Here is a 26484-nt window from a genome sequence, read left to right on the forward strand (position 1 = left end):
AGCTTGTATTTCTAAGTTACAAGAAAACAATTCATAATTAGAAAAGCTCACTGAAATATAAAAAAACCATCTTCAACTAATTAATATAAAACGTTGAAAGACTAGTAAGAGTAACGTACTTATAACATTAAATCAGTCAATAAATCTTTTACTAAAAGTCAAGTATCGCAAATTCTAATTTTTAATAATGATAATTATATCATTATTATTTTTTACCAGCCAAAAAATGGATGACTATTCACTAAGATCTTTTCCTTTTTCCAGGTTTTTACCCCACCGATTTCGTCATTTGGACGGCTTTGCTTATGTTCGCCAGTGGTGGAAGTGCCTCGTCAATATGTGTGTCTTTGCCCACGTCTCCAGAAGTTATAAAAAGCTTCACTTATTCCCATTTCGTCCAGCTGTCAAAGACTGTCGGTGAAACACAAGCAGACTTTGTAAGTGAAATCAATAGTTTAAAAAGTTATAACTCTCACAAATGTTTTCTTTGATCGATAGCCCCTTGGTCTTATTTGCTGAATTAATGCCTTATTCCAGCTAACGGTCTATACGTACTACTTCTCTCTACGCATGTGTACTAATTAATAATAAGAGCTTTGAAAAATTGCTTTTTTAGAGTGAGTCATTCTTATATATTTGGCGTGTTGAGAAATTAAGTGTCAGAAAACATGCATTGGATACAGTTAATGGAAACCGCCACATGCTAAACAATTAGCTGCGAAAAAACTGAGCCTCTACCTTCGCCGTTTTAATACTCGGAAACAAAAGTGTCAGAGTTACGTTGCACTATTTTGACTTTTTTTTTCCCGGATAAATAAGTAAGATATGAAATGTTAGGGTCACTTTGAAGTCATTATGATCAATGCTTACTCGTGTGGAAGTTCAACAAGGTGATAGAAAACGGTCAACTACTGAAATATTTATGGGTAGCACTCGCTGACACCACCTTAAGAGATCATGAAAGCGACCCCGCGCTTAAGAATTAAAGTTTTTTTATCTTATTTTCTTTAATGAGTTTTAGAATTCCACATCCTCGTCTTAAACGTTAAATGTGATAACATAGCTCGGTCTTAATTTTTCTCCTTTTCTTTTTAGGCCAAGGTTCGTCTTGGTGACAGAAACTACGACGAATATGTGCGCAGAATTCCACAATTACCTCGACCAATTTGGCATCCAGATCAGCTACAGGTAAGTACCTTAAAGCAGTAGTTACAGCTTTACAAAGACGCAAATCGTTCACATCAGTTTGAAATGTTGAAGCTCGTGCCTAAAAATAGGGTTTTATTCTCGCCAACAGTTGTAGATAACAAAAATCCAAGGCAAAATTACAAACTTTTAAAAAAGTTAACTTTAACATGAAACAAGTTAAATCTTCTAACAAAAAGTTAATAGTCTTAGCAAGCTGGTCTAAGATCAATACTGAATTGCTAATCTTTAGACCGTTAATTTTAATTCTAAGGACTGAGCTGAGCTTTGGCTGCTCTAGTGGAAGCTTTCTAACCTAACATCAATCAGGATCATATATTTTGGTTGGCAAACACACATCTCTACCAGCGATAACAGCTCCTCTCGTCCTTTTCTCTCTTTAAGCTCACACAAGTCTTATCCTTGCATCAGTCCTTTTCATCTTGCTTGTACATCAAACTGTATCTTCAGACAAGGAGCTAGTTATTTCCTTGTTTAAACTGTTCAGGATTATTTTTTTGAAGGGTTAATTAAAAGAATATCTGAGATGGATACCGAACGACATTAAACCTAAAAATAGGATAGATGCAAGACAGTCTACGACTTTCATGGAAAGTGTGTTTCCGGTACTGAAATACTCTGCGAATGAAGATATTGAACATGCGATTTTATTTATTTATCTATTTATTTATACGTTTTTCGTTTAGGAAGAAACACTTCTTCAGATGGAAATAAAAGATCTCTACACCTTTAAAGAATTTCTCAATGAGATTAAAACTCACGAGAAGAAGGACAGTGTATTTTTGGCCAAGTTCGAAACCATTGATGGAGAAATCAACAGGTTAATTGGCAACCTTCAGGATCTGGTGAGTGAATCAGAATAATAAATTACTAGTTAATACAAACTTAAAGCGGTTACGATCAGTGGTTTCATTCATTCAGTCGATTTATTTAAGATTTCAGTTATTGCACCAGTTTAACCCAGCCTTTATAAGTATGCGATTACTGCCTTGTTCTCGTCCTATCTATTATTATTGTAAACGCATTTTTATATGTCTTATGAACAAAGAGGCTGTTTATTTTTCCCCATATCTTTTAAGGAGGTTCCTGGACATTCAGATATGTTTTCGTTCTTGCCCTATGTAATACTATAATACTATTATGAAAGCCGAAGACTGCGTCATAATGATAAAAATAGTTTTTTTTACCATACTTGCCTCATCTTTCAAGGAAAGCTCAGTTCTCTTTTCTCACCAATCAAATAACAAAATTTGAGATCGTCTTTACCAAGAACATAAGTATTTCAGTTGGCCTATTGACCGACCATACCAACTGTCCTTTTTTCTTTTTTTGCACAGGAAGTGTGTCGTGGTTATCAAATCACGTATCAAGATGCCTCAGTCCAGCCCACCCTCAAACCTACCGCCACACAGAAACAACAGGACGAGTGGGAACTGGGCGTGCTGAAAGAATTGCTCTACTGGTTCATACCAGTACAAGGAGATCTTTACAAGCAGTTGAACCACAAATACTAGACTCGAGTCCCTCCCTTGCCTCAGATGAATTTGGAAACGTCAAGAGAGCAAAGCCAAAGAATTCTTCTTTCGTACATTGTATCAATGAAGTTTGTAACGTAGAGCTTAGTGCTCATTCTAGTCAGATTTCCGAATCGCTGTATCAGTAAAAAAAGTTATAAAAAATTACAAAAGTAGAAGTTCTAAAAGAATAAGTTTGTACAGTATTTCGAAAAGGAATTTTTTATTCAAATAGATGTGCAAATTGTACTAGTTAACTATAAATTTAAATAAGAAAAAACTTGATTTTTTACTTTTATAATCTATTGAGTGGTCACTTTAATTTTTTCTCCCCTTTGCGTGAGATGTACAAAAAAAGTATTTTACTGGCACAACTTCAACTCGTTTTAAAAGGCTGGCCGAAATTTTTTCATGTTAAAGGGTCTGGGTATAATATGAGAACTTTTTTTGAGGGGAGGAAGATCTGTTCACGGGCTACAGCAGATACGGAGACGTCAATTTTTTTTCGTCAGTTGATTGGTAATGGGTTAGGTTTCGAAACAGCTGAGAGGCTGCTAAAGCGCTTGAAAGATATAAATACTTGGGAAAAATAAATTCTTTCTAAAGCAGAATATTAGTCTAATTTCTTGTAAAGCAATAATCTATTTTCGTCCTAACGAAGGACACTGTATAATAATAGTTCGCTTTCGAATCATATAAAAATTCCAGGCTGAAAAAAAAAAAAGTCGACAGGATGGTTAGTTTAAAAAGAAGATCGATTCTAGTGACGTAGGAAAGGACCACAGAGCGCTTATGAGTGATGATAACCAGCAATTGGCGACAAACTTCAAAGCATTCGCGGAGCAATATAGCGTTATACAGCTGTTTCATCATTCGGCTACTTTAAAATTAATCCGCCAAATTTCCTGCTTGATTTTTTCAGATAATAATTATTATTCGCCCTCTCTTAATATAAAATTAAGCACATTTAGGAGCACAGAGCACGGTTTATTTTAACTGCTTAATGAATTGTTTGTCGAACCGTAGGACCATACTTCTCATGAAAAACTGACCCCTCTCAGGTTACAGGAGATATCAAATTACAGCATTTTGAGCTTCGTAAAATTTGACGACAACGCAACGTTTTTTCAACTACGCCAAACTTAATTAAACCCTGACCAGCTGTTAGTAGAAAATAACACGGAACTAAACTAAAGAAAAGGCTTCTTTCGTCAATGATGCTGGCCGCTTATGTAAGACGATAAAACCCATGTTCTCTTTTCTGTCAATAAGAATATCGAGGCTAAAATTTACGAAATTTTAAGAATAATATAAGAATATTCCCAAGGCTGAGATTTTGGAAAATGATATAGTTTTGTGTGTTAAAACTATGTACAATTTTACTTTATTCTCTCTCAGCAGTTCAACTTCCACTTCCTAATGTTTTTCCGTGTCTTTTCACTTCCTAAAGCATAATTATCATGGATGTCTTCGATACTTATTCTTTTCCCTTTAGAGTTACGAATCGAATACGTCATCATGGTCTTTCCTATTCTTTACCAGTTCCCAAATTCTCACTTAGTTTTAGCTTGACTGGACAACGCTGAATAACTTATCAGCTTAAAGAATTGAAGAAGCAAAGCGCGTGCAATGTGCATTCATATTAGTAAGTTACTTACGTACACCGTGGTAGTAAGAGCGTCGAGTCAAGACTAAATTTAACGTCAAGTTCTCAAACTGAGTTGAATGAATTCGACGAGGTTACTTCACTTACTTTGCAGAAAACATTTTATGAGTTTAGTCTATAAATAACGGCTCATCGTGAAGTGATGACTTGTAAATGAGATTGTCATCTTTTCATAGAAGAAAATGCCACAGCGCAGACCGGTAGTGGAAAGTAACTCGAGTCCAGACTCTCCCGCGCAATGTCGAACACACATCACACTGACTGCAATCCTTCCTTGAGCTCCTTATATTTTTCCATAAAATATTTTTATAAAAGAGTAAGTTTCGTTGCGGTGTTAAAGATTCAGAGGAAGTAATCTAATATACAATACTGAAGCTTTCATTCCGGTTTTATTGTGTTGTCAGTGTGTGACTGTGTGCTTTTTTTGTCATATCGGAAGTTTGACTCAATACAATACTAGATGCGCTTTAAAATGATTGTTTGCACAGCATTGAACAATCTAACTATTTTTATTGGGAATAAAGTGGCCAAGTAATACTGTTTGCCTTAATCGCATTTTGAATTCAATAGATTTGTTTATTCTGTGTAGGCGTTTAACTGTTATCAAGAAGCTAGCAAAGCTTCCGTTATTACTGTGTATTAGCTGGTCAAACGCCTGCTAGCGCGACGAAGTCAATGCTCAGAAAATAAAAGGCAATTGAAATTGCACCGTTTAAAACGGTTCAAGTGAACCAAATTTGGAAATCATTACAGTTTCACTTGCACTAAATATATTCGGTGACTCGAATAACCATGACATTTGTGTTCAGGATGAACCTCTTTATGCGTAAAAAAAAATTTTCTAAGAGTTTTATAAAACCTACCACTCTGCTTCTCTACACCTGTATTTTGAAAGTATATCCTTTTTCGCAGTTTTCGAACAATTTTTCTGTTTTCAAATTTGCGCAGAACCGTGACAAGGAAGTTATTATTCATAGAGTCTCGGAATAGAGAATGCTACAACCTTACTGAAAAATTATACCTTGCAAGGAAAAGCAAAATTTTCAGAAACAAGACTGAATTTCTCTAATTGGATCATTCTGAAAGGTGATGTGGGAGAATAGTAAAGAACTGCGAAGAAAAAAAGTACTTTTATTGAAAGTTTTACTAAACGGATAACTAATTCTATTGTCGCCAAACAGAAGTCAATTTTAGTAAGTTACTCGTAGAGAAAAGAAATTAAAATATTGGAAAGACATCAAACATGCAAAAATCGACAAATCGAATAAGGAAGCGTAGCAGTACAAATATTTATACAAATTCCCAGATGGGGAACCGCAACATATCTATCCTATCTGTGTTAGCCAAATATTTGTATTAAATATTTATTAACTTGGATCACTTTGAAAAAATCCAAAAAAAGTATATCCAGAATTTTTTTTTGATTTTTCATTTGAATTATCTAATATCCGCTATTTCTGGTTTCAAGGAACTTGAGAAGCGAACCTATTGCCCAATTCTTTGAGTACCTGAAAATTTAATTTCAGACTATTGCAGTAATGGTTCAGAATTTTTTTCCGTGTCGTTTGAACTGTTTAAAATCTTTGTTGCGTTAAAGAGCACTCAAGGAGAAAAATTTCTATTGTTTTATCGTTTAAGCAAAGTTTGAGGAGGCGTTTTGATTTAAATGACAAAAACCTTTATAATTATACAAAAACGTTTAAAACAATACACTGTTATAAAGGCGTTGAATTTCAGCGGTAATTACTCCTGACTTACCGGCGTCTCTCGATAATCATGAGTTAAATTGGTAAAAAATTGCTGTCAAATGAAAATCTTAAGGGAAAATTATTTGTTGCATCTGAGATGCTTTTTTATTCATCACATGATAGCATTGACGTAAGAGGTGGCCGAGATGTAGTTCAGCATCTTCGATCAAGGCGTTTTCGTGACACAAGACAGAGCAGCGCTTTCACTTGCAAAATCATTTTCAAAATCTGACTAAAAATAATTAAAAAAATAACGATGGTGACAGATTTTATCTGACTTTACTTCAACTTCTAGGTAAAATGTAACCTCATGATAGACTAAATATTAAGCAAATAAACTTGGGCTTTAAAGTTCGGATGTCAAAGAAGTACAAATGAAGTTTGTTATAATACTTGATTTCTGAGGAACGGCATGATTATGATAAAAGTAGTCGATTAAAAAACACAAACACACATCCACTCTGTCTCGCTTTTATATCCTTTGATTTCTCTAAATGTCCTTGTTTTGTGATGTTTGAATCAAGAGAGAATAATCTTGTCTTGTTTGACTAAGGCTCCGGGTTAGAAAACAAACTCATACGAACTAATATTGTTAAAAATCGCGACAACACTTATTATTCAGCAACTAAGTGAGCAAGCAATCAAACTCTGAAGCAATCAGGAACTTAACCATCTCACACAGAAAGGCTGTTTTAAGTTTTTGCTTACCTTGCAATTTTGCAATCGACATTGATGAACAATATTTTACAGTATTCGCACGTAAAACTCCCTAAACTATTCTACAATTATACCGATTTATTACTGAGCCAGGTTAATAAGCGTAGCTTGAAAGGAAATTCAGAGTCAATTGGCTCTGAGAAATCGCTGAAATCTGTTATAAGTCAACTAGCTTTTTGAATTTTGGTTGAATCCAGTGGAGGAAACGGAAGTACGAATTTTAGTAACACACTAAGATTAGAGTGGTTTTCATTTGAGTGTCGTAAAACCAAAACCAAAGTAATTACTCTGGCCAATCACATAGGACACAGACAATACATTGAACCAATCAAAACTCGAAGTAATTACATGTGGCTGACGCAAAGCGCGGGAAAATGCATGCGAGCGCGTCACAATTGGCTTTGGTTTTACTTCTGATTGGATGAAAAGGTGGCGCGAATCTTTTAAGCCAATCGCATCGTGTAGAAAGTGCAAAACCAATTACTTTTCGACACTCAAATGAAAACCGCTCTATCATTTTCAGTTTAAATCACAGTGAACCAAATATTTCTGACATCGCCAGACTATTGCACCTTCTTGCAAGTAGATTTCAGCGATCAGTGAGAACACCAAATCAGTGACGTTCTTTATTGGTTTATCTAAATTATTTGTAATACGACCCGATAGTAGTTACTAGTATAATATTACAACGAGAAGCATCAAATTACAGTTTTCTAGTTTAATTTGAAATTTAATACTGTCGTAAAATGCCAATGGGTGGCTTTCTTCTGACGAAAAAGTCGAAAAGGAGGGATAAAATCAGCTTGAAAATAATAGTAAAGAATGTCATTATGACTCGTAAACAGCACATTCCAATTGAGGGTCTGTAACGGCTGCAGGGGAAAAAAACGTTTAAGTCACGACATCCGCTACGTACGTACAGTGTCTAAATTTAGAGGTACATAAATTTTTTCAACAGTTTATGCCTCATATTTTAGTGAAATAAGCATAGGAAGCAACGATAAACTCTTTTAACTGGTTGCATTGCTTAAATTTGAATATGATAGAGGAATTAGTAAAAACAGGAAAAGCGCAAGAAAAATGTCAACTTTATATTTTAAATGCACAGTGCGGGATGACCGGTAACGGGATTTTTTTATTTTTAATTGTGACATTGAATTGGGGAAAAATTGAGATTGTCCAAATTCCCGGGCATTGTTGTCCAGAGACAATTTAACCAGGCGTTTCAACGTGTGTGGCCCATTCAGTGAAAGATACAGAGAAACGTAGCACACAATCTTTGTGAAATCAGAATGAAGACTTCAAATCCCGGTAAGTGCCTCAATTCTTTGCTAGGCAATCATCTACTTGCTAACACTATCAATCGATCATTGAAAGTTGAATATCTGATGAACTTAAACGGGGCCACAAAGTATTTGTTACTGACTAGAGTACTTTTCAGGCACTATGAGTCGTGGTTAACATGTTTAAAATTGAATACTTAGTTTTAGCTTGTATTTCTAAGTTACAAGAAAACAATTTATAATTAGAAAAGCTCACTGAAATATAAAAAAACCATCTTCAACTAATTAATATAAAACGTTGAAAGACTAGTAAGAGTAACGTACTTATAACATTAAATCAGTCAATAAATCTTTTACTAAAAGTCAAATATCGCAAATTCTAATTTTTAATAATGATAATTATATCATTATTATTTTTTACCAGCCAAAAAATGGATGACGATTCACTAAGATCTTTTCCTTTTTCCAGGTTTTTACCCCACCGATTTCGTCATTTGGACGGCTTTGCTTATGTTCGCCAGTGGTGGAAGTGCCTCGTCAATATGTGTGTCTTTGCCCACGTCTCCAGAAGTTATAAAAAGCTTCACTTATTCCCATTTCGTCCAGCTGTCAAAGACTGTCGGTGAAACACAAGCAGACTTTGTAAGTGAAATCAATAGTTTAAAAAGTTATAACTCTCACAAATGTTTTCTTTGATCGATAGCCCCTTGGTCTTATTTGCTGAATTAATGCCTTATTCCAGCTAACGGTCTTTACGTACTACTTCTCTCTACGCATGTGTACTAATTAATAATAAGAGCTTTGAAAAGTTGCTTTTTTAGAGTGAGTCATTCTTATATATTTGGCGTGTTGAGAAATTAAGTGTCAGAAAACATGCATTGGACACAGTTAATGGAAACCGCCACATGCTCAACAATCAGCTGCGAAAAAACTGAGCCTCTACCTTCGCCGTTTTAATACTCGGAAACAAAAGTGTCAGAGTTACGTTGCACTATTTTGACTTTTTTTTTTCCCGGATAAATAAGTAAGATATGAAATGTTAGGGTCACTTTGAAGTCATTATGATCAATGCTCACTCGTGTGGAAGTTCAACAAGGTGATAGAAAACGGTCAACTACTGAAATATTTATGGGTAGCACTCGCTGACACCACCTTAAGAGATCATGAAAGCGACCCCGCGCTTAAGAATTAAAGTTTTTTTATCTTATTTTCTTTAATGATTTTTAGAATTCCACATCCTCGTCTTAAACGTTAAATGTGATAACATAGCTCGGTCTTAATTTTTCTCCTTTTCTTTTTAGGCCAAGGTTCGTCTTGGTGACAGAAACTACGACGAATGTGTGCGCAGAATTCCACAGCTACCTCGACCAATTTGGCATCCAGATCAGCTACAGGTAAGTGCGTTACAGCATTACAAAGAGGCAAAGCTTTCACATCAGTTTGAAATGTTTAAGGTCGTGCCTAAAAATAGGGTTTTATTCTCGCCAACAGTTGTAGATAACAAAAATCCAAGGCAAAATTACAAACTTTTAAAAAAGTTAACTTTAACATGAAACAAGTTAAATCTTCTAACAAAAAGTTAATAGTCTTAGCAAGCTGGTCTAAGATCAATACTGAATTGCTAATCTTTAGACCGTTAATTTTAATTCTAAGGACTGAGCTGAGCTTTGGCTGCTCTAGTGGAAGCTTTCTAACCTAACATCAATCAGGGTCATATATTTTGGTTGGCAAACACACATCTCTACCAGCGATAACAGCTCCTCTCGTCCTTTTCTCTCTTTAAGCTCACACAAGTCTTATCCTTGCATCAGTCCTTTTCATCTTGCTTGTACATGAAACTGTATCTTCAGACAAGGCGCTAGTTATTTCCTTGTTTAAACTGTTCAGGATCATTTTTTTGAAGGGTTAATTAAAAGAATATCTGAGATGGATATCGAACGACATTAAACCTAAAAATAGGATAGATGCAAGACAGTCTACGACTTTCATTTTGAGTAATTATGCAAATTTTCGACTATGGGCTTTTATGATCCACTCAACCATGAAAAGTAAATACGACTAAAAGAAAAGATTTCTTGGAATCGAAGATGGAAAGTGTGTTTCCGGTACTGAAGTACTCTGCGAATGAAGATATTAAACATGCGATTTTATTTATTTATCTATTTATTTATACGTTTTTCGTTTAGGAAGAAACACTTCTTCAGATGGAAATAAAAGATCTCTACACCTTTAAAGAATTTCTCAATGAGATTAAAACTCACGAGAAGAAGGACAGTGTATTTTTGGCCAAGTTCGAAACCATTGATGGAGAAATCAACAGGTTAATTGGCAACCTTCAGGATCTGGTGAGTGAATCAGAATAATAAATTACTAGTTAATACAAACTTAAAGCGGTTACGATCAGTGGTTTCATTCATTCAGTCGATTTATTAAAGATTTCAGTTATTGCACGAGTTTAACCCAGCCTTTATAAGTATGCGATTACTGCCTTGTTCTCGTCCTATCTGTTATTATTATAAACGCATTTTTACATGTCTTATGAACAAAGAGGCTGTTTATTTTTCCCCATATCTTTTAAGGAGGTTCCTGGACATTCAGATATGTTTTCGTTCTTGCCCTATGTAATACTATAATACTATTATGAAAGCCGAAGACTGCGTCATAATGATAAAAATAGTTTTTTTTACCATACTTGCCTTATCTTTCAAGGAAAGCTCAGTTCTCTTTTCTCACCAATCAAATAACAAAATTTGAGATCGTCTTTACCAAGAACATAAGTATTTCAGTTGGCCTATTGACCGACCATATCAACTGTCCTTTTTTCTTTTTTTGCACAGGAAGTGTGTCGTGGTTATCAAATCACGTATCAAGGTGCCTCTGTCCAGCCCACCCTCAAACCTACCTCAACACAGAAAGAACAGGACGAGTGGGAACTGGGCGTGCTGAAAGAATTGCTCTACTGGTTCATACCAGTACAAGGAGATCTTTACAAGCAGTTGAACCACAAATACTAGACTCGAGTCCCTCCCTTGCCTCAGATGAATTTGGAAACGTCAAGAGAGCAAGGCCAAAGAATTCTTCTTTCGTACATTGTATCAATGAAGTTTGTAACGTAGAGCTTAGTGCTCATTCTAGTCAGATTTCCGAATCGCTGTATCAGTAAAAAAAGTTATAAAAAATTACAAAAGTAGAAGTTCTAAAAGAATAAGTTTTTACAGTATTTCGAAAAGGAATTTTTTATTCAAATAGATGTGCAAATTGTACTAGTTAACTATAAATTTAAATAAGAAAAAACTTGATTTTTTACTTTTATAATCTATTGAGTGGTCACTTTAATTTTTTCTCCCCTTTGCGTGAGATGTACAAAAAAAGTATTTTACTGGCACAACTTCAACTCGTTTTAAAAGGATGGCCGAAATGTTTTCATGTTAAAGGGTCTGGGTATAATATGAGAACTTTTTTTGAGGGGAGGGGGATCTGTACACGGGCTACAGCAGATACAGAGACGTCAATTTTTTTTCGTCAGTTGATTGGTAATGGGTTAGGTTTCGAAACAGCTGAGAGGCTGCTAAAGTGCTTGAAAGATATAAATACTTGGGAAAAATAAATTCTTTCTAACGCAGAATATTAGTCTAATTTCTTGTAAAGCAATAATCTATTTTCGTCCTAACGAAGGACACTGTATAATAACAGTTCGCTTTCGAATCATTTAAAATTTCCAGGCTGGAAAAAAAAAAAAGAAGTCGACAGGATGGTTAGTATAAAAAGAAGATCGATTCTAGTGACGTAGGAAAGGACCAGAGAGCACTTATGAGTGATGATAACCAGCGGTTGGCGACAAACTTCAAAGCATTCGCGGAGCAATGCGAACTTCAGTTGCTAAGAATAGCCTTATACAGTTTCATCATTCGACTACTTTAAAATTAATCCGCCAAATTTCCAGCTTGATTTTTTCAGATAATAATTATTATTCGCCCTCTCTTAATATAAAATTAAGCACATTTAGGAGTACAGAGCACGGTTTATTTTAACTGCTTAATGAATTGTTTGTCGAACCGTAGGACCATACTTGTCATGAAAAACTGACCCCTCTCAGGTTAAAGGAGATATCAAATTACAGCATTTTGAGCTTCGTAAAATTTGACGACAACACAACGTTTTTTCAGCTACGCCAAAATTAATTAAACCGTGACCAGCTGTTAGTAGAAAATAACCCGGAACTAAAGTAAAGAAAAGGCTTCTTTCGTCAATGATGCTGGCCGCTTATGTAAAACGATAAAACCCATGTTCTCTTTTCTTTCAATAAGAATATCGAGGCTAAAATTTACGAATATTAAGAATATTACAAGAATATTCCCAAGGCTGAGATTTTGGAAAATGATATAGCTTTGTGTGTTAAAACTATGTAAATACCATACACGTGTACAATTATACGTTCTTAAACCGTTTAAACTTAGTCATTTCTCTAAACGGCAAAACTATAGTGAACAAAACGTAACAGGAATGACGATACAAAGCAGATTAAGGGAATGTAGACCTAGACTCCCGCAAAACCTCAGTGTCCAAAAAACCAAGGCTGCCATTTCAGTCACAGTATTTCTAATTCGAAACGAATTTTACTTTATTCTCTCTCAGCAGTTCAACTTCCACTTCCTAATGTTTTTCCGTGTCTTTTCACTTCCTAAAGCATAATTATCATGGATGTCTTCGATACTTATTCTTTTCCCTTTAGAGTTACGAATCGAATACGTCATCATGGTCTTTCCTACTCTTTACCAGTTCCCAAATTCTCACTTAGTTTTGGCTTGATGACAACGCTGAATCACTTATCAGTTTAAAGAATAGAGGAAGCAAAGCGCGTGCAATGTGCATTCATGTTAGTAAGTTACTTACGTACACCGTGGTAGTAAGAGCGTCAAGTCAAGACTAAATTTAACGTCAAGTTCTCAAAGTGACTTGAATGAACCCGACGAGGTTACTTCGCTTACTTGGCAGAAAACATTTTATGAGTTTAGTCTCTAAATAACGGCTAATCGTGAAGTGATGACTTGTAAATGAGATTGTCATCTTTTCATAAAAGAAAATGTCGCAGCGCACACCGGAAGTGGAAAGTAACTAGAGTCCAGACTCTCCTGCGCAATGTCGAACAGACATGACACTGACTGCAATCCCTCCTTGAGCACCTTATATTTTTCCATAAAAGATTACTATAAAAGAGTAAGCTTCGTTGCGGTGTTAAAGATTCAGAGGAAATAATCTAATATACAATACTGAAGCTTTCATTCCGGTTTTATTGTGCTGTCAGTGAGTGACTATGTGTTTTTTTTTTTCATATCGGAAGTTTGACTCAATGCAATACTAGATGCGCTTTAAAATGATTGTTTGCACAGCATTGAACAATCTAACTATTTCTGTTGGGAATAAACTGACCAAGTAATACTGTTTGCCTTAATCGCATTTTGAATTCAATAGATTTGTTTATTCTGTGTAGGCGTTTAACTGATATCAAGAAGCTAGCAAAGCTTCCGTTATTACTGTGTATTAGCTGGTCAAACGCCTGTTAGCGCGACGAAATCAATGCTCAGAAAATAAAAGGCAATTGAAACTGCACCGTTTAAAACGGTTCAAGTGAACCAAATTTTGAAATCATTACAATTTCACTTGCACTAAATATATTCGGTGACTCGAATAACCATGACATTTGTGTTCAGGATGAACCTCTTTATGCGTAAAAAAAAAATTTTCTAAGAGGTTTATAAAACCTACCACTCTGCTTCTCTACATCTGTATTTTGAAAGTATATCCCTTTTCGCAGTTTTCGAACAATTTTTCTGTTTTCAAATTTGCGCAGAACCGTGACAAGGAAGTTATTATTCATAGAGTCTCGGAATAGAGAATGCTACAACCTTACTGAAAAATTATACCTTGCAAGGAAAAGCAAAATTTTCAGAAACAAGACTGAATTCTCTAATTGGATCATTCTGAAAGGTGATGTGGGAGAATAGTAAAGAAATGCGAAGACAAAAAGTACTTTTATTGAAAGTTTTACTAAACGGATAACTAATTCTATTGTCGTCAATCAGAAGTCAATTTTAGTAAATTACTCGTAGAGAAAAGAAATTAAAATATTGGAAAGACATCAAACATGCAAAGATCGACAAATCGAATAGGCATTGTTACTTTTAATGGATCTTAGCAAATAAGGAAGCGTAGCAGTACAAATATTTATACAAATTCCCAGGTGGGGAACCCCAACATATCAATCCTATCTGTGTTAGCCAAATATTTGTATTAAATATTTATTAACTTGGATCACTTTGAAAAAATCCAAAAAAAGTATATCCAGAATTTTTTTTTGATTTTTCATTTGAATTATCTAATATCCGCTATTTCTGGTTTCAAGGAACTTGAGAAGAGAACCTATTGCCCAATTCTTTGAGTACCTGAAAATTTAATTTCAGACTATTGCAGTACTGGTTCATAATTTTTTTTCCGTGTAGTTTGAACTGTTCAAAATCTTTGTTGCGTTAAAGAGCACTCAAGGAGAAAAATTTCTATTGTTTTATCGTTTAAGCAAAGTTTGAGGAGGCGTTTGATGTACGTTGTATAAGAATATAACTTGTATGGCATTAAGAGAAGTAAGAAAGTTCTCTGTGCAAAGCTGGTAAATCGCGTACTTTATTCGTGTTACACCTGTTAATAGCGGTTAAAACCGTTACCATAATGTTCCTTTTAGCGGAACTGACTCATACGGGACATACATCCGTATTGAAGGAAAAAGTACCTTTTTTTCGAAACAAGTTAGAAACATTACGAATAGGATTTCCTATCCATCTGAGATGGTGACTTGAATAAAAAGGGCAGTCGCGAAATTTGAAAGTTCACTTGAATCTGAGACGATCAACAGGAGTGTCAAATTACAGAAACATATATCAGTATCATGCTAGGTAAGAGAAAAGTTGGTTTACTTATTGCAATCTGCTCTTACGACTTTGCTAATAATATAAACGAGAGATTCAACCATCAATCTATTCTGTAAATTTTCATGTTGCTGATTTTGACTTTTTCTGACAACTCGGTGCTGCTGTAAACCGATGACACTTAATCTAACTTTTGATTGTGCTTAAGTTACTGTGCTGCTCGGTGCTAGCCTATTACACGCCACGGTTAAATTGCTTTTAAACGAAGGTATCGCTTGTCATTGGAGAATAGCTTCTTATAAAATTTAGGAACGTAATTTTGCTGACTAACCAAAAATGTTATCTACGGGGCTTAGAAGACAAATTAACCACCTTGGCTCTCTTATGGAAAAAATAAAATACTTAGTTGTGTTAACCATGGCCAACAGAAAATATAATGACAAGTTTTACTTGTCAAAATTTACTTGCGAACCTGCGTTTCTCGCACTTAGGGGTGGGTGTTTGGCAACGCAACTCACTTCAGAGCTTTCAGCCTTATCCAGTAACTTTTCTCCATCGATTTGACCTTGAAAAGTCATAAAATGCCTTCTCTTTGACTTTCTGAAAGAATGTTAACCTGATCCATTTATCTACTTATAGCGTGTGTATCTCCTTCTTCTATTATTTTTTCATCTAGATTAAATAATTTTAAGCATAAATTCTTTATCTTATTCCTTAATTTTGCCAGTAACGTTTCTCATCTTGAAGAATTAATGTGTTACGTTTGTCGTTTTTCTCTTTATTGTAACTGTATTAGAAGGTAACTAGTTTATATCATCTTATATCTATGTTAAACCATACATTTGTCTAGTTCTATTTTTTTTTCTTGTTGTAGTCGTATATTTCTGATTAGGCATTGCTTTTATATGTGCATTCTGTATTGTTGTGAAGGCCGTAAGTTAGATAACTCATTGGGTTATTACGTCACCTTCGTAAAACAAAGAATATTGTATTGTTAGAGTATTGTATTGTACTTACAATAAATGTATTTCTTCATTTTTCAGTTTCAGTTTTACTGGTTGTGCTACTTCCACGGTTTTCCCTTGGTGCTGCCGTTAGCAGGAGGGAAGTGTCAAAGACAACGTTAGTAAAAGATGCGTTACTGTCCATGCGTAACGTCTGCATCTCGAAACCAAATCTAATGATATTGACTTCTAAGACAAAAAAGGCCTATGTAAGTGTCAAAAAATCTATTTAAACTTTATACTTTTTTACACGACATTATCATCATCTCAAAATCTTAAAATGATACATTTTACCAAAGAGACTTCTCCTAAATAAATCAGTCAGTCTATCAATCAATCGAAAATCAATCAATCAATCATCCATTGGTGTACTAGATTCGACTATAGAAATTATTTCACAAACGTTTTAAAAACTTACCTGGAACCTCGTGCTGCAGGCGAGTTGTTTCACTTCAAGGTTTTGAACATTTTGCATTCCTAAACAAGTTTTGCTCACGAAGCGCGCGTTTTAAAGACCATGTGTTTTAAGGAAACGACGGGATCTGGGAACGAATAGTCAGTAGTCCTTTCAAAATTCTCTGTCCCAGGCTTTTCGGGCGTTGAGATTAGGCTTTGTTCTTCTAATGTCGAACCCAGCAAGCAAAGACGCAAACAAAATATCAACAACAGACAACAACAACAACAAAAAAGACAATGGTTTATAAAATATTTAATATTTGGTTTTATTTTTGCTCTCTTTTAGGCGAAAGAACACTTTGGGGACCCTTTGGAGTCCAGGCAGGTTGACATTAATGGAATTGAACCACTGAGCAACTATCAGGAAATGACAGTAGGTTTCTCCAAGAGATTTGGTTGTTTTCAATGATAATGAGTTTTAGTTGAAAACATATTCCTCCTCATTTAATTTTTCACCGTACTTTGACTTATGATACTGAGGTGACTCTCACTGGGTAAATAAGGAATTATTATTGGTTAGGGTTATCATCTTCAAGAGGCAATACCGACCAACAAGTTTGAGCATTTACCACAACTCCAGCATAAACAAAGCCGAAATCGTGAAATAATTGTCACGAGGTCTGAATTAGACAACACGGAAATGTTAGCCCTTTGTTATAAAAATTATAAACTATTGACATCGTAGTTGTTAAAGCAACTTCACGGTAACTACCGGGTACTTTCGCCCATCGTAATTCGTCGGCCGCCTGCAAGTAAATTCTACGAGTCGTTTTTTTTTAAATCTGATCCTAGAACTCGAGGGAATACCTTTAGCCCATAGCCAAAGGCAAGGATTTAATTTTACCACAGCACTACGTACGGCTTTACACTTTTTGAACTGCTCTCATAAAATGTGTTTCGTATTACTTTCAGGTACGGCTGTTTGTTCCTAAAGCTTTCAAACAACTCTCCATATTTTACGCGATCTTCGAAGACATTTTGAGCCACTTGAATCAGACTAACGAGGAGCACAAGATCGTGAAGAAGATCGAGGCTATGAATAGAAAGATAAAAGAGCTGAAACGGCTGGCAAGAAGCTCTACCGTAAGTGATTCATTTATAGCCATTTTAGCTAAATTTGTATGTCATCTGTATGTTTCAAATGCGCTCAGTTTCTGACTTGTCCCCTGATGCTCTTTGTCTTTACTCCTTCCAATCTTCCTCCGTACGTCACGCGCCTTTATCTCGCGCGTTTCCCTTGTATGTGTATAGAAACTTTTAGATTCTAAGACGAACACGACTACGAGGAAGAAATTTCCTCAACACTAAATAGTGCGTGTGCGTGTATCAGCATCATTTTGGCGGGAAACACCATGGCCTTTCTAGTACGGTTTCATCGAGAATGTGGAAATGACATACACTAGACGTTTTATTATTTTGCGATAGGGAAAGGGCTGAAGCTACTTTAGTAAAAATTACCGTTCCAATTTTTGCGGTGAAAAAAGTGCAATAAAGCATTCTGGGGTGTCTCTCTATTGAGAATTCGCCAAAATAGTTATTTTAACTTTAAATTTCGTCCTCGTACTCGAATCTAAAGGTTTTAATATTACAATAAAGACAAACGAGATCCAAGCACCCATCGCTACCACGCCGTTATTACAAACACCACCTGTTAGAATCTCTAGTAGTCGTTAACTTTCCCACAATTTTTATACAGCTATTTCGAGAAAGGTTGTCGGAAAAAGTAAAACGACAATCTCGAAAGGTATTGTGGGTAGTTTTGAAATCACTTTTCTCCAAAGAAATTTGAAAGAATGGCACGAGAGGCCATGGATGTATGTTTGCGAGAGCCAAAGGAAAGCAACAAAACCAGGTTCAACAGCTACAGTGTCAGGAACAGTGTATTGATCATATCCCATATTATCTTTCGGGATCGTCGCTTGCACTTTTTTTCCGACAACCTTTCTCGAAATAGCTGTATGCCTTAATGATACGACCAACTACAAATGATTGCTGGGGAAACAAACAATCCCTCAGGTAGTAACACCCCGGCTTTAATTAACGCTATGATTATTTCTTTAGGCATTACTGCCTGGTAAATCCATGGCCTATAGCAACTCTTCATTAAAGCAACAAAGAGCTGTTTGGACCAAGTCGGCCTTTCAACAGGAAAACTGGATACTTGGAGTTTTGAGAGAGTTTGGAAACTGCTTAATCTATTTGGAGCAGGCGTTTTATAAGTTTTCAGTGTAATGAAAGAAGACATACGAGAAGTATTGAACTGGTCATGTCACTTTGAATCCAAGGGTTCTTATCACATAGTGTCGTTTGCCTGCAACGGGCTATCATTGTAACATGGTCTGCAATATGATCATTAATATATTAAGTCTATACTTACTTTCAGTATTAAAATTTTAGTTTACACGATTTTTCGAAAATGTGTTGTACGTCGCTTATTTATTCCTTTAGTCACAGATGAGGTGATAATAATATAGTTAGGAAACTTTTACCTTTAAGAAGTCTAGCTTATTTTTTAATTACATTGGATCAATGTATTTTAATGACGTTGGGTTTGTTAGCTCGTTTTATACATGTACATCAGTCTAGGGTGTAATTTTATTCAATTCAATATTTAGGTAAAGAAAATTTTACAAATAATATCAATTTTACAATTATTTTTTTTAAATAATGATAATAATACTTTGCTTTTTATAAAAGCTTTTTTACAACAGGTAATTCAACAAGCTAGTAGCAGTTGCCTATCGAAAAAAAGTTATTTAATATTTATACGTTTCCTGGCGAAACAGATTCGTTTCAGTACGATGATATTTATTCATTTACCGTGGGAATATTAAAAACAGGTTTGTCAAATAATATGTTATAAATAAAAGTGTTTTTCTATATTTGACTTTATAGTGTATAACTGTCAAACGGTTTCCCCCGACTACATTATTTATTTCGATGCTACACCCTCGTTCCTGAGAATCCATGGAATTAATCTTGCCACCTCATGCCACCTTGCCTTACGACGTGGGTGTACCGTCAAAAGGCGGGGCCGGGGCTATGCCTTTTTAGGCTGCTTTTTTCTTTAATAGACCCTAGCTAAACCCCTTTCCCCCCGCTCTTTGACCAGTTCCATTCCCCTCTTTTTTAAAATTTTTATTTGGGGGGGGGGGGACTTTACAGCAACAACAATAACAAAAATCACAGGGCACAGAGGAGTTATCTGTGACCTTGATTATTTATTGTAGTTACATTTTACAGTTGATACCTCGCATTGCCTTCGTTTTTATATTGTACAATCGAGCAAACCTTCATTTGATCGTCTTACAAACCTAGCAAAATATTATTCAATTCACTGGAAAACCGCTGAAGGTAATGACTTGGCCATTTTCCTCAGCTGATATCAAAACAGCATTTTTTTTTCACTTTCAGAGAGAATTTGAAAATTGACTTTGTTTCAACTGACTTTCTGGGGGCCATTCAGTTTAGCGCTGAATGTTTGCTTTCGTACAATGTGGACCGGAGGATGCTAGTGAGGGAAATACGTCATCAGTTTCGAAAATGCAGAGAATGTGAGGGGGGTCGAAATATTAAGACACAGGACCGGCCTTCTTTGTAAAACTATATTATGAATTAAGCAAAACAACGTTTCCTTTAAAAGAAGACAAAATAATACACTTTGGCAGTTGTTTGTCAGGAACAAAATTTTATCTGTATAAAGCTCGGCCCAGGAACCTATCAGCTATTTCTCCTACCAGTACCAGCATTTTTATAATTAAATTGGGATAAATATTTCGCTTTATATTGGTATTTTTGTGTTAGGATTTCCTTTATCCTTTTACTGATTAAGTGAAGTGAAATGGATCCGAATGTGAAGCCACAGACCTTGGCTGAGACTTTTGACCAAGCCAACTCTAATTCTATCCGGGAGTATATGCCAGGGCTCTCATAACTTTGTTGACTTATCCTGTGTCAACATACATAGCTGAGCGTAGCTTCAGCGATATGAAGAGAATGCAAACTTTTTTACGAAGGATCATGACAGACGAGAGATTGAGCTCTCTTTCAGTTCTGCATATGAGCACAAGGACGTAGTTGATATTGATAGCATTATAACAGAGTTTGCCTGTCTGAAGGGTACACATCCCGCCCATTTCTTGCCACCTCCTTGATGGCGTCACTGTTTTACCCTTTTTTGCCGTAAACACTGTACCTTACCGATAACCCTAGAGATGGGTAAAATAAACAACTAATTACTGCATTTTTCTTCGTCTTTATTTACTTAGAATGTCCTGCAGAAAACGCAGAAGATGGAATTTGCGAGATCCTAAATTTAAACTTTTTCTGGGGGAGCATGCCACCAGACTCCTCCAGGTTTGGGGTGCCTTCGGCGCGCTAACTTTTCTTCCCCTGCTACGCTGCTGACTACCGATATCTTATAGCTTATGAAATCAATGCCCAAGGACGGAAGAAGAGATTTGGTCTAGTGGGGTTTAAAGGGGGGGGGGGGGGGGGGGGGGGGGTGGGGGTCATTTTAAAAATTATAAAATACAACTTTTACACCAAAGACACGGTTTTGAGTGTCAACACAATATTAAACAATTTAACTGTTATTGTTCAGAATAAACTGAACACCATTGTGTGCCCACGTCACATTTTGAAGTCAATATAATTGCTTATTCAGTTAAGACGTTTAAACGTCCACAAAAAGCCAGCAAAGCTTATCACTCTGTAACCTGACCAAACACCTGCTAGTGTGCAGAAGTCAGCGCTAACTGGGCCTTCAGATGGTCAGAAGATTAAAGACAATCGAAATTGCGCCATTTACTGAAAAAAGCAATTTCACTTGCACTAAATAATTATATTCAATGACGCGAATGACCATGACATTGATTTTCAGTGTGACCATCTTCACACCAAAATAAAATAAAAATAAAAGCAGTGATATTTAGAGTGTATAAAAACTGCAACTTTGCTTCTCTACTGCTCTATCTTTTTATCACAGTCTTTGAACAGTTTTTGCTGTAAGCTAATGAAGAACTGTCTTTTAAATTTGCACAGAACCGTGACAAGGAAGTTATTCATAAAGTCTTGAAATAGAAAACGCTAAAACCTTACGGAAAATTGTATCTAGTTCTCGTAAGCAACGCAAAATTCACAGAAATAATTCGTGTAAGACTTAATTATCTAATTTGGACATTTTGAAAGGGGCATTGGAATAAATAAAGAATTGCTAACTAAGATTAACAAAATACTTTAACGGAATTTTTACTATGCAAATCACAGTAAGAGATTCTATTGTTGACAATCAGGAGTCAATTTTAGTAAATTACTCGTAGAGAAAATAAATTAAAATGTATTAGAAAGACAACAAACTTTTGCAAAATCGACAAAACGAATAAGCATTGTTACTTTTGGATTTTAGCAAATAAGGAAGGGTAACGTTGCTAAGTAAACATTCATACAAAATTCCCTGCCGGGGAACAAAATATTTTTTGTTATGATATTCAAGCCCAACATATTATCCATCCTGTCTGCGTAAGCCAAATATGGGTATTTAAAATTTATCATTCTGGATTAAATGCAATCACTTTAGCAAAATTGAAAAATATATATAGTGAGAAATATAATTATATTTTTCATGCAAATTTTTCTAACATCCGCTGCTTAAGAAGCGAACCTATTGCCCAATTCTTTAAGTACCTGAGAATTTAATTTCAGACCATTGCAGCACTGGTTCATAATCTTTTTTTCCGTGTTGTTTGAACCGTTCAAAATCTTTATTTTGTTAAAGAGGCTCAAGGAGGAAAATTGCTTTTGTTTTATCGTTTAAGCAAAGTTTGAGGAGGCGTTTGATGTTGTATAAGAATATAACTTGAATGTATGGTATTAAAAGAAGTAAGAGTGTTCTGTGTACAAATTTGGTAAATCAGCGCGTATTTTACTCGTGTTGCATCAGTTAATAGCGGTTAAAACCGTTCCCGCCATATGTTCGTCTTAGCGGAACTGACTCATGCGGGACATACATATATACATCCGTACTGAAGGAAAAAGTACCTATTTACGAAAAAGTTAGAAACATTACGAATAGGATTTCCTATCTATTCGAGATGGTGACTTGAATAAATAGGGCAGTCGCGAAATTTCAAAGTTCACTTGAATCTGAGGCGATCTTCTTCATAGAGAGAACAGGAGTGTCAAATTACAGAAACAGATATCAGTATCATGCTAGGTAAGAGACAAGTTGGTTTACTTATTACAGTCTGTTCTCAGGACTTTGCTGATAATGTATATCATCAATCTAGAATATTATTAATTTTTACGTGGCTGATTTTGACTGTTTCGGACAACTGTACTGCTGTAAAGCGATGACAATTAATCTAATTTTTTCTTGTGCTTGAGTGACGCTGTGCTGCTCAGAAATGCGAGCCTATTACGTATACGCTCCACGGGTAATTTGCTTTTGAATGAAAGAATCGCCTACAATTTTAGAGATCAAGAAAATTTAAGAACGCAGTTATGCTGACTAGCAAAAAAATTTTTAGTTACGAGGCTTAGAAAACAAATTAATTAACCTCTCTCCTACGAAAAAGAAAAATTAATACTTAGAAGTGTTAACCATGGCCAACAGAAAATATTATGACAATCTTTACTTGAAAAAATTTACTTGCGAACCTTTGGACGAATTGACTTGAAGAAATAGAAAGTTTTGCCAAGGGACTAGAGGCAAACACTGAAAAAAGTGAATTTGCACATAGAGCGTGGTTTTTTTGTTTAACCTGTTTCTTGCGCCTTAGGGCAGGTGTTTGTAAACGGGACTCACTTCCTTCTCTAGTAGTTTTTTTTTTTCAAGATATTTGACCTTGGAAAGTCACAAATGCTTACTCTTTGACATTCTAAAAGAAAATTGACAATGTGATTCACTGATCTATTTACAGTTCATAATGTATTTCTTCCTTTTTCAGTTTCGGCTTTGCTGGTTGTACTCCTTCCACGGTTTTCCCTTGAAGCTCCGGTGAACAAGCGGGAAGTGTCTGCGAGAACAAAAGATGTTTTACTATCAATGTATCATGTCTGCATCTCAAAACCAAAGTTAATGGATTTGACTCGAGAGACGAAAGAGGCCTATGTAAGTGTCCAAAAAAATCTCTTTAAACTTTGCATTTGTTTACACGCATTTACCATTACATAATCGACCTTAAAGCGATAAATTTTACCAAACAGGATTCATCCTCAGGTGTAATGTAATATTGATGTTAGAGTCGACCACATAAATGATGTCAAAATGTCTAAGTTTAATAACTCAAGTGGAACCACGAGTAGCAGGCGAGTTGTCACACGGCAAAGTTTTGAACATTTTGCATTCCTAGACATTTTTTTCGCCCAACAGATCGTATTAAAGATCATTTGACCTAAGGAAACGACAGGATCTGGGAGCGAGTAGTCTAAGGTCTATGTCGTATTTCCTTATCCGGGACCTGACTCAACTTATCAACCGATCAGCTAAATTCTCGTTCAAGAACGCACGTTGAGTTTAGGCTGCGGTCTTACTGACGTCGAAAGCAACAAGCAAACATAAAAACAAAATTCAAACGAAAACAATAGTTAATGAAATATTAAACATTTTGTTTCATTCTTGTTCTCGTTCAGGCGAAAGAACACTTTGGGGACCCTTTGGAGTCCAGACAGGTTGACATAAATGGAATTGAACCACTGAGCAACTCTAAGGAAAGGACAGTAAGTTTCTTTTAGTGATCCACTTGTTTTCAGTTATAATGTTTTTTAGTTGAAAATATGTTCCTCCTCATTTAATTTGTCACCGTACTTTTATATTGAGGTGACTCCTGATTCAGTGGGTGTATAAGGAATTATCGGAGTTATTAGCTCTAAGGCCCGGTTCAGACGCCGAACTTTTTATGAGCCGAACCTTATTCGAATTAAGGCTTAGACCGGCTAAATTGATTCAGATGCCGATCTTAATCCCCGCCGAACTAAATTCAGAAGGCGAAAAATGCGCATTTCAGTCAAACTGCTTACAAAATACGTTATACATTATGCATTAGGTTCGGTACATGAAAAGTTCGGCGTCTGAATCAAAGACGTTCCAAAGTCGATCCAAAGGCGAAATTCCAGGCCGGGCTAGGCGAAAAGAGGGGCTTTCCCAATTGAAACAGGCGTTCCTAATTGATTCAGACGCCGAACTTTTCATGTACTTAATTCAATGTATTAGGTTCGGCTCATGAAAAGTACGGAGCCTGAACCGGGCCTAAGGGGCAATACCGACCTCCCAAGTTTGAGCATTTACCTCAACGCTAGCATTAACACAGTATTTGTTAAAAAAAGGTCACCATTAAGATGAAGTTGCTATTTGTCATAAAATATAAAAACTATTGACGTGGGAGTTTTCAAAGCAATGTAATTGCTTATTTGGTAATTACGATCATATTTCGTTTACCGCCCCCTAAAAGTATAATTTGAAAAAATTATAGGGCCCTTTTTTATCTGTATTAAGGGCTCAAGGGAATAGCTCAGTTTAGCCGATATCGAAAGGCAAAAGGCCCTTGCCCTTTGAATTTTACCCCAGCACTAAGTACGGCATACAGTCTATTAAGTCCTTTTGAGTCCATCTTCTGAATTACTCTCACAAAATGTGTTCCTTATTACTTTCAGGTACAGCTGGTTGTTTCAAAAGCATTCAAACAACTCTCCATATTTCACGCGCTCTTCGAAGACCTTTTGGGCCACTTGAATCAGACTAACGAGAAGCACAATATCGTGAACAAGACCGAGGCTATGAAGAAAAAGATGAAAGAGCTGGAACGGCTGGCAACAATCGCTGCGGTAAGTGATTCATTTACAATCATTTTAGCTTAATTTGACTGTTTGTCATTATTTATATGTTTCAAATTCGCTCAGTCTCTGACTTGTCCCCCGTTTACTCTTTGTCCTCGCATCCTTCCAATCTTCCTCCGCACGCATTTTTATCTCGCTTCTCTTGTACGTAAATAAGGACCTTTAGATTCTAAGACGAAGACGACTACGAGTAGGAGGTTTTCTCAATACTGAGTAGTGCTTGCGCGTGAATCAGCGTCATCTTGGCGGGAAAACGCGGTGGCCTTTCTACTACGGTTTTAGCCAGAATGTCATGATTGCAAAGACTATAATTTTTATCATTTTACGATGAAAAAAGGGCTTAGTCCTACTTTAATACAGATTACCGTGCTAATTTTTCTGGTGAATAACAGTACAATGAAGCACTCCGGGATATCTATTTTTTTTGAGAATACGTAAACTTTTTTAGGCTAAATCTCGTCCTCCAATCTAAAGGTGTCCAATAGAGCTAATCCCTATTAGAAGGGGAATTGCACTCAAAAACCCATTGCGACTACCCCATTAATACAAACACCACCTGTTAATTAGTATCGCTAGTCGATAACTTTCCCACATTTTTTGCCTAATTGATACGACAGACGGCAAATGACTGCTGGGAAAACCGAAATAATCCATTCATTATGTAGTAAAACCCTTTGTTGATCGTTATGATTATTTCTTTAGAATTTCGAGTTTGATAAATCCCTGGCCTATAGCACCTCATCATCGGTAGCTACCTCATTGAAGCAACAAAAAGCTGTTTGGACCAAGTCTGCCTTTCGACAGAAAACCTGGATACTTGGAGTTTTAAGAGAGTTTGATATCTGCTTACGCTATCTGCAGCCGGCGTTTTTGGAGTTTTCAAGTTTTTCTTAAAGGAAGACATACGAGGAGTATTGAAATGGTCATGTCACTTTGAATCTAAGGGTTCTTATCACATACTTCCGTTTGCCTGCAACAGGCTATCATTTTATACATGGTCTGGAATGAGAGTTAAAAGTTTAGTTTATACGGTTTTTCGAAAATGTGACGCATGTCGCTTATTTTTTCAATTAGTCACAGATCAGGTTATAATGATATAACTAGAAAAATGTTCAGACCTTTTATAAGTTTAGGT

The 26484-nt window shown here is 35.8% G+C and overlaps 4 protein-coding genes across 4 annotated transcripts; all 4 read left to right on the forward strand.

The window, feature by feature from the left end:
* The first annotated feature begins 247 nt into the window (after positions 1–247).
* Positions 248–2957, forward strand: LOC140939036 (uncharacterized). The gene is made up of 4 exons (XM_073388592.1): positions 248–437; positions 1096–1188; positions 1893–2051; positions 2544–2957. Exons 1-4 carry the CDS (start codon positions 306–308, stop codon positions 2718–2720), a joined length of 561 nt encoding a protein of 186 aa, XP_073244693.1. The 5' UTR covers positions 248–305; the 3' UTR covers positions 2721–2957.
* A 5099-nt stretch (positions 2958–8056) lies between these two features.
* Positions 8057–11413, forward strand: LOC140937567 (uncharacterized). The gene is made up of 5 exons (XM_073387122.1): positions 8057–8162; positions 8604–8776; positions 9436–9528; positions 10321–10479; positions 10972–11413. Exons 1-5 carry the CDS (start codon positions 8144–8146, stop codon positions 11146–11148), a joined length of 621 nt encoding a protein of 206 aa, XP_073243223.1. The 5' UTR covers positions 8057–8143; the 3' UTR covers positions 11149–11413.
* Positions 11414–15074: 3661 nt separating this feature from the next.
* On the forward strand, positions 15075–18746 carry LOC140938252 (uncharacterized). Its single transcript, XM_073387758.1, has 5 exons — positions 15075–15081; positions 16098–16267; positions 16801–16887; positions 17427–17597; positions 18576–18746. The coding sequence occupies exons 1-5, from the start codon at positions 15075–15077 to the stop codon at positions 18744–18746; spliced, it is 606 nt and encodes a 201-aa protein (XP_073243859.1).
* A 3857-nt stretch (positions 18747–22603) lies between these two features.
* On the forward strand, positions 22604–26243 carry LOC140938253 (uncharacterized). Its single transcript, XM_073387759.1, has 5 exons — positions 22604–22728; positions 23462–23625; positions 24147–24233; positions 25167–25337; positions 26052–26243. Exons 1-5 carry the CDS (start codon positions 22722–22724, stop codon positions 26241–26243), a joined length of 621 nt encoding a protein of 206 aa, XP_073243860.1. The 5' UTR covers positions 22604–22721.
* The last annotated feature ends 241 nt before the right edge of the window (positions 26244–26484 follow it).

This window comes from Porites lutea, chromosome 5 (assembly GCF_958299795.1).
Source record: "Porites lutea chromosome 5, jaPorLute2.1, whole genome shotgun sequence".
In the NCBI taxonomy this organism is placed as follows: Eukaryota; Metazoa; Cnidaria; class Anthozoa; order Scleractinia; family Poritidae; genus Porites; species Porites lutea.

Excerpts from the sequence above, each read along its gene's own strand:
- LOC140939036 (XM_073388592.1), top strand. The coding sequence starts at position 306 with ATGTTCGCCAGTGGTGGAAGTGCCTCGTCAATATGTGTGTCTTTGCCC. Across the intron at positions 438-1,095 it reads GTGAAACACAAGCAGACTTT|GCCAAGGTTCGTCTTGGTGA; the intron begins GTAAGTGAAATC and ends TTTTCTTTTTAG. Across the intron at positions 1,189-1,892 it reads GGCATCCAGATCAGCTACAG|GAAGAAACACTTCTTCAGAT; the intron begins GTAAGTACCTTA and ends TTTTTCGTTTAG.
- LOC140937567 (XM_073387122.1), top strand. Across the intron at positions 8,777-9,435 it reads GTGAAACACAAGCAGACTTT|GCCAAGGTTCGTCTTGGTGA; the intron begins GTAAGTGAAATC and ends TTTTCTTTTTAG. Across the intron at positions 10,480-10,971 it reads TTGGCAACCTTCAGGATCTG|GAAGTGTGTCGTGGTTATCA; the intron begins GTGAGTGAATCA and ends TTTTTTGCACAG.
- LOC140938252 (XM_073387758.1), top strand. Across the intron at positions 16,268-16,800 it reads CTAAGACAAAAAAGGCCTAT|GCGAAAGAACACTTTGGGGA; the intron begins GTAAGTGTCAAA and ends GCTCTCTTTTAG. Across the intron at positions 17,598-18,575 it reads GGCTGGCAAGAAGCTCTACC|GCATTACTGCCTGGTAAATC; the intron begins GTAAGTGATTCA and ends TTATTTCTTTAG.
- LOC140938253 (XM_073387759.1), top strand. Across the intron at positions 23,626-24,146 it reads GAGAGACGAAAGAGGCCTAT|GCGAAAGAACACTTTGGGGA; the intron begins GTAAGTGTCCAA and ends GTTCTCGTTCAG. Across the intron at positions 25,338-26,051 it reads GGCTGGCAACAATCGCTGCG|AATTTCGAGTTTGATAAATC; the intron begins GTAAGTGATTCA and ends TTATTTCTTTAG.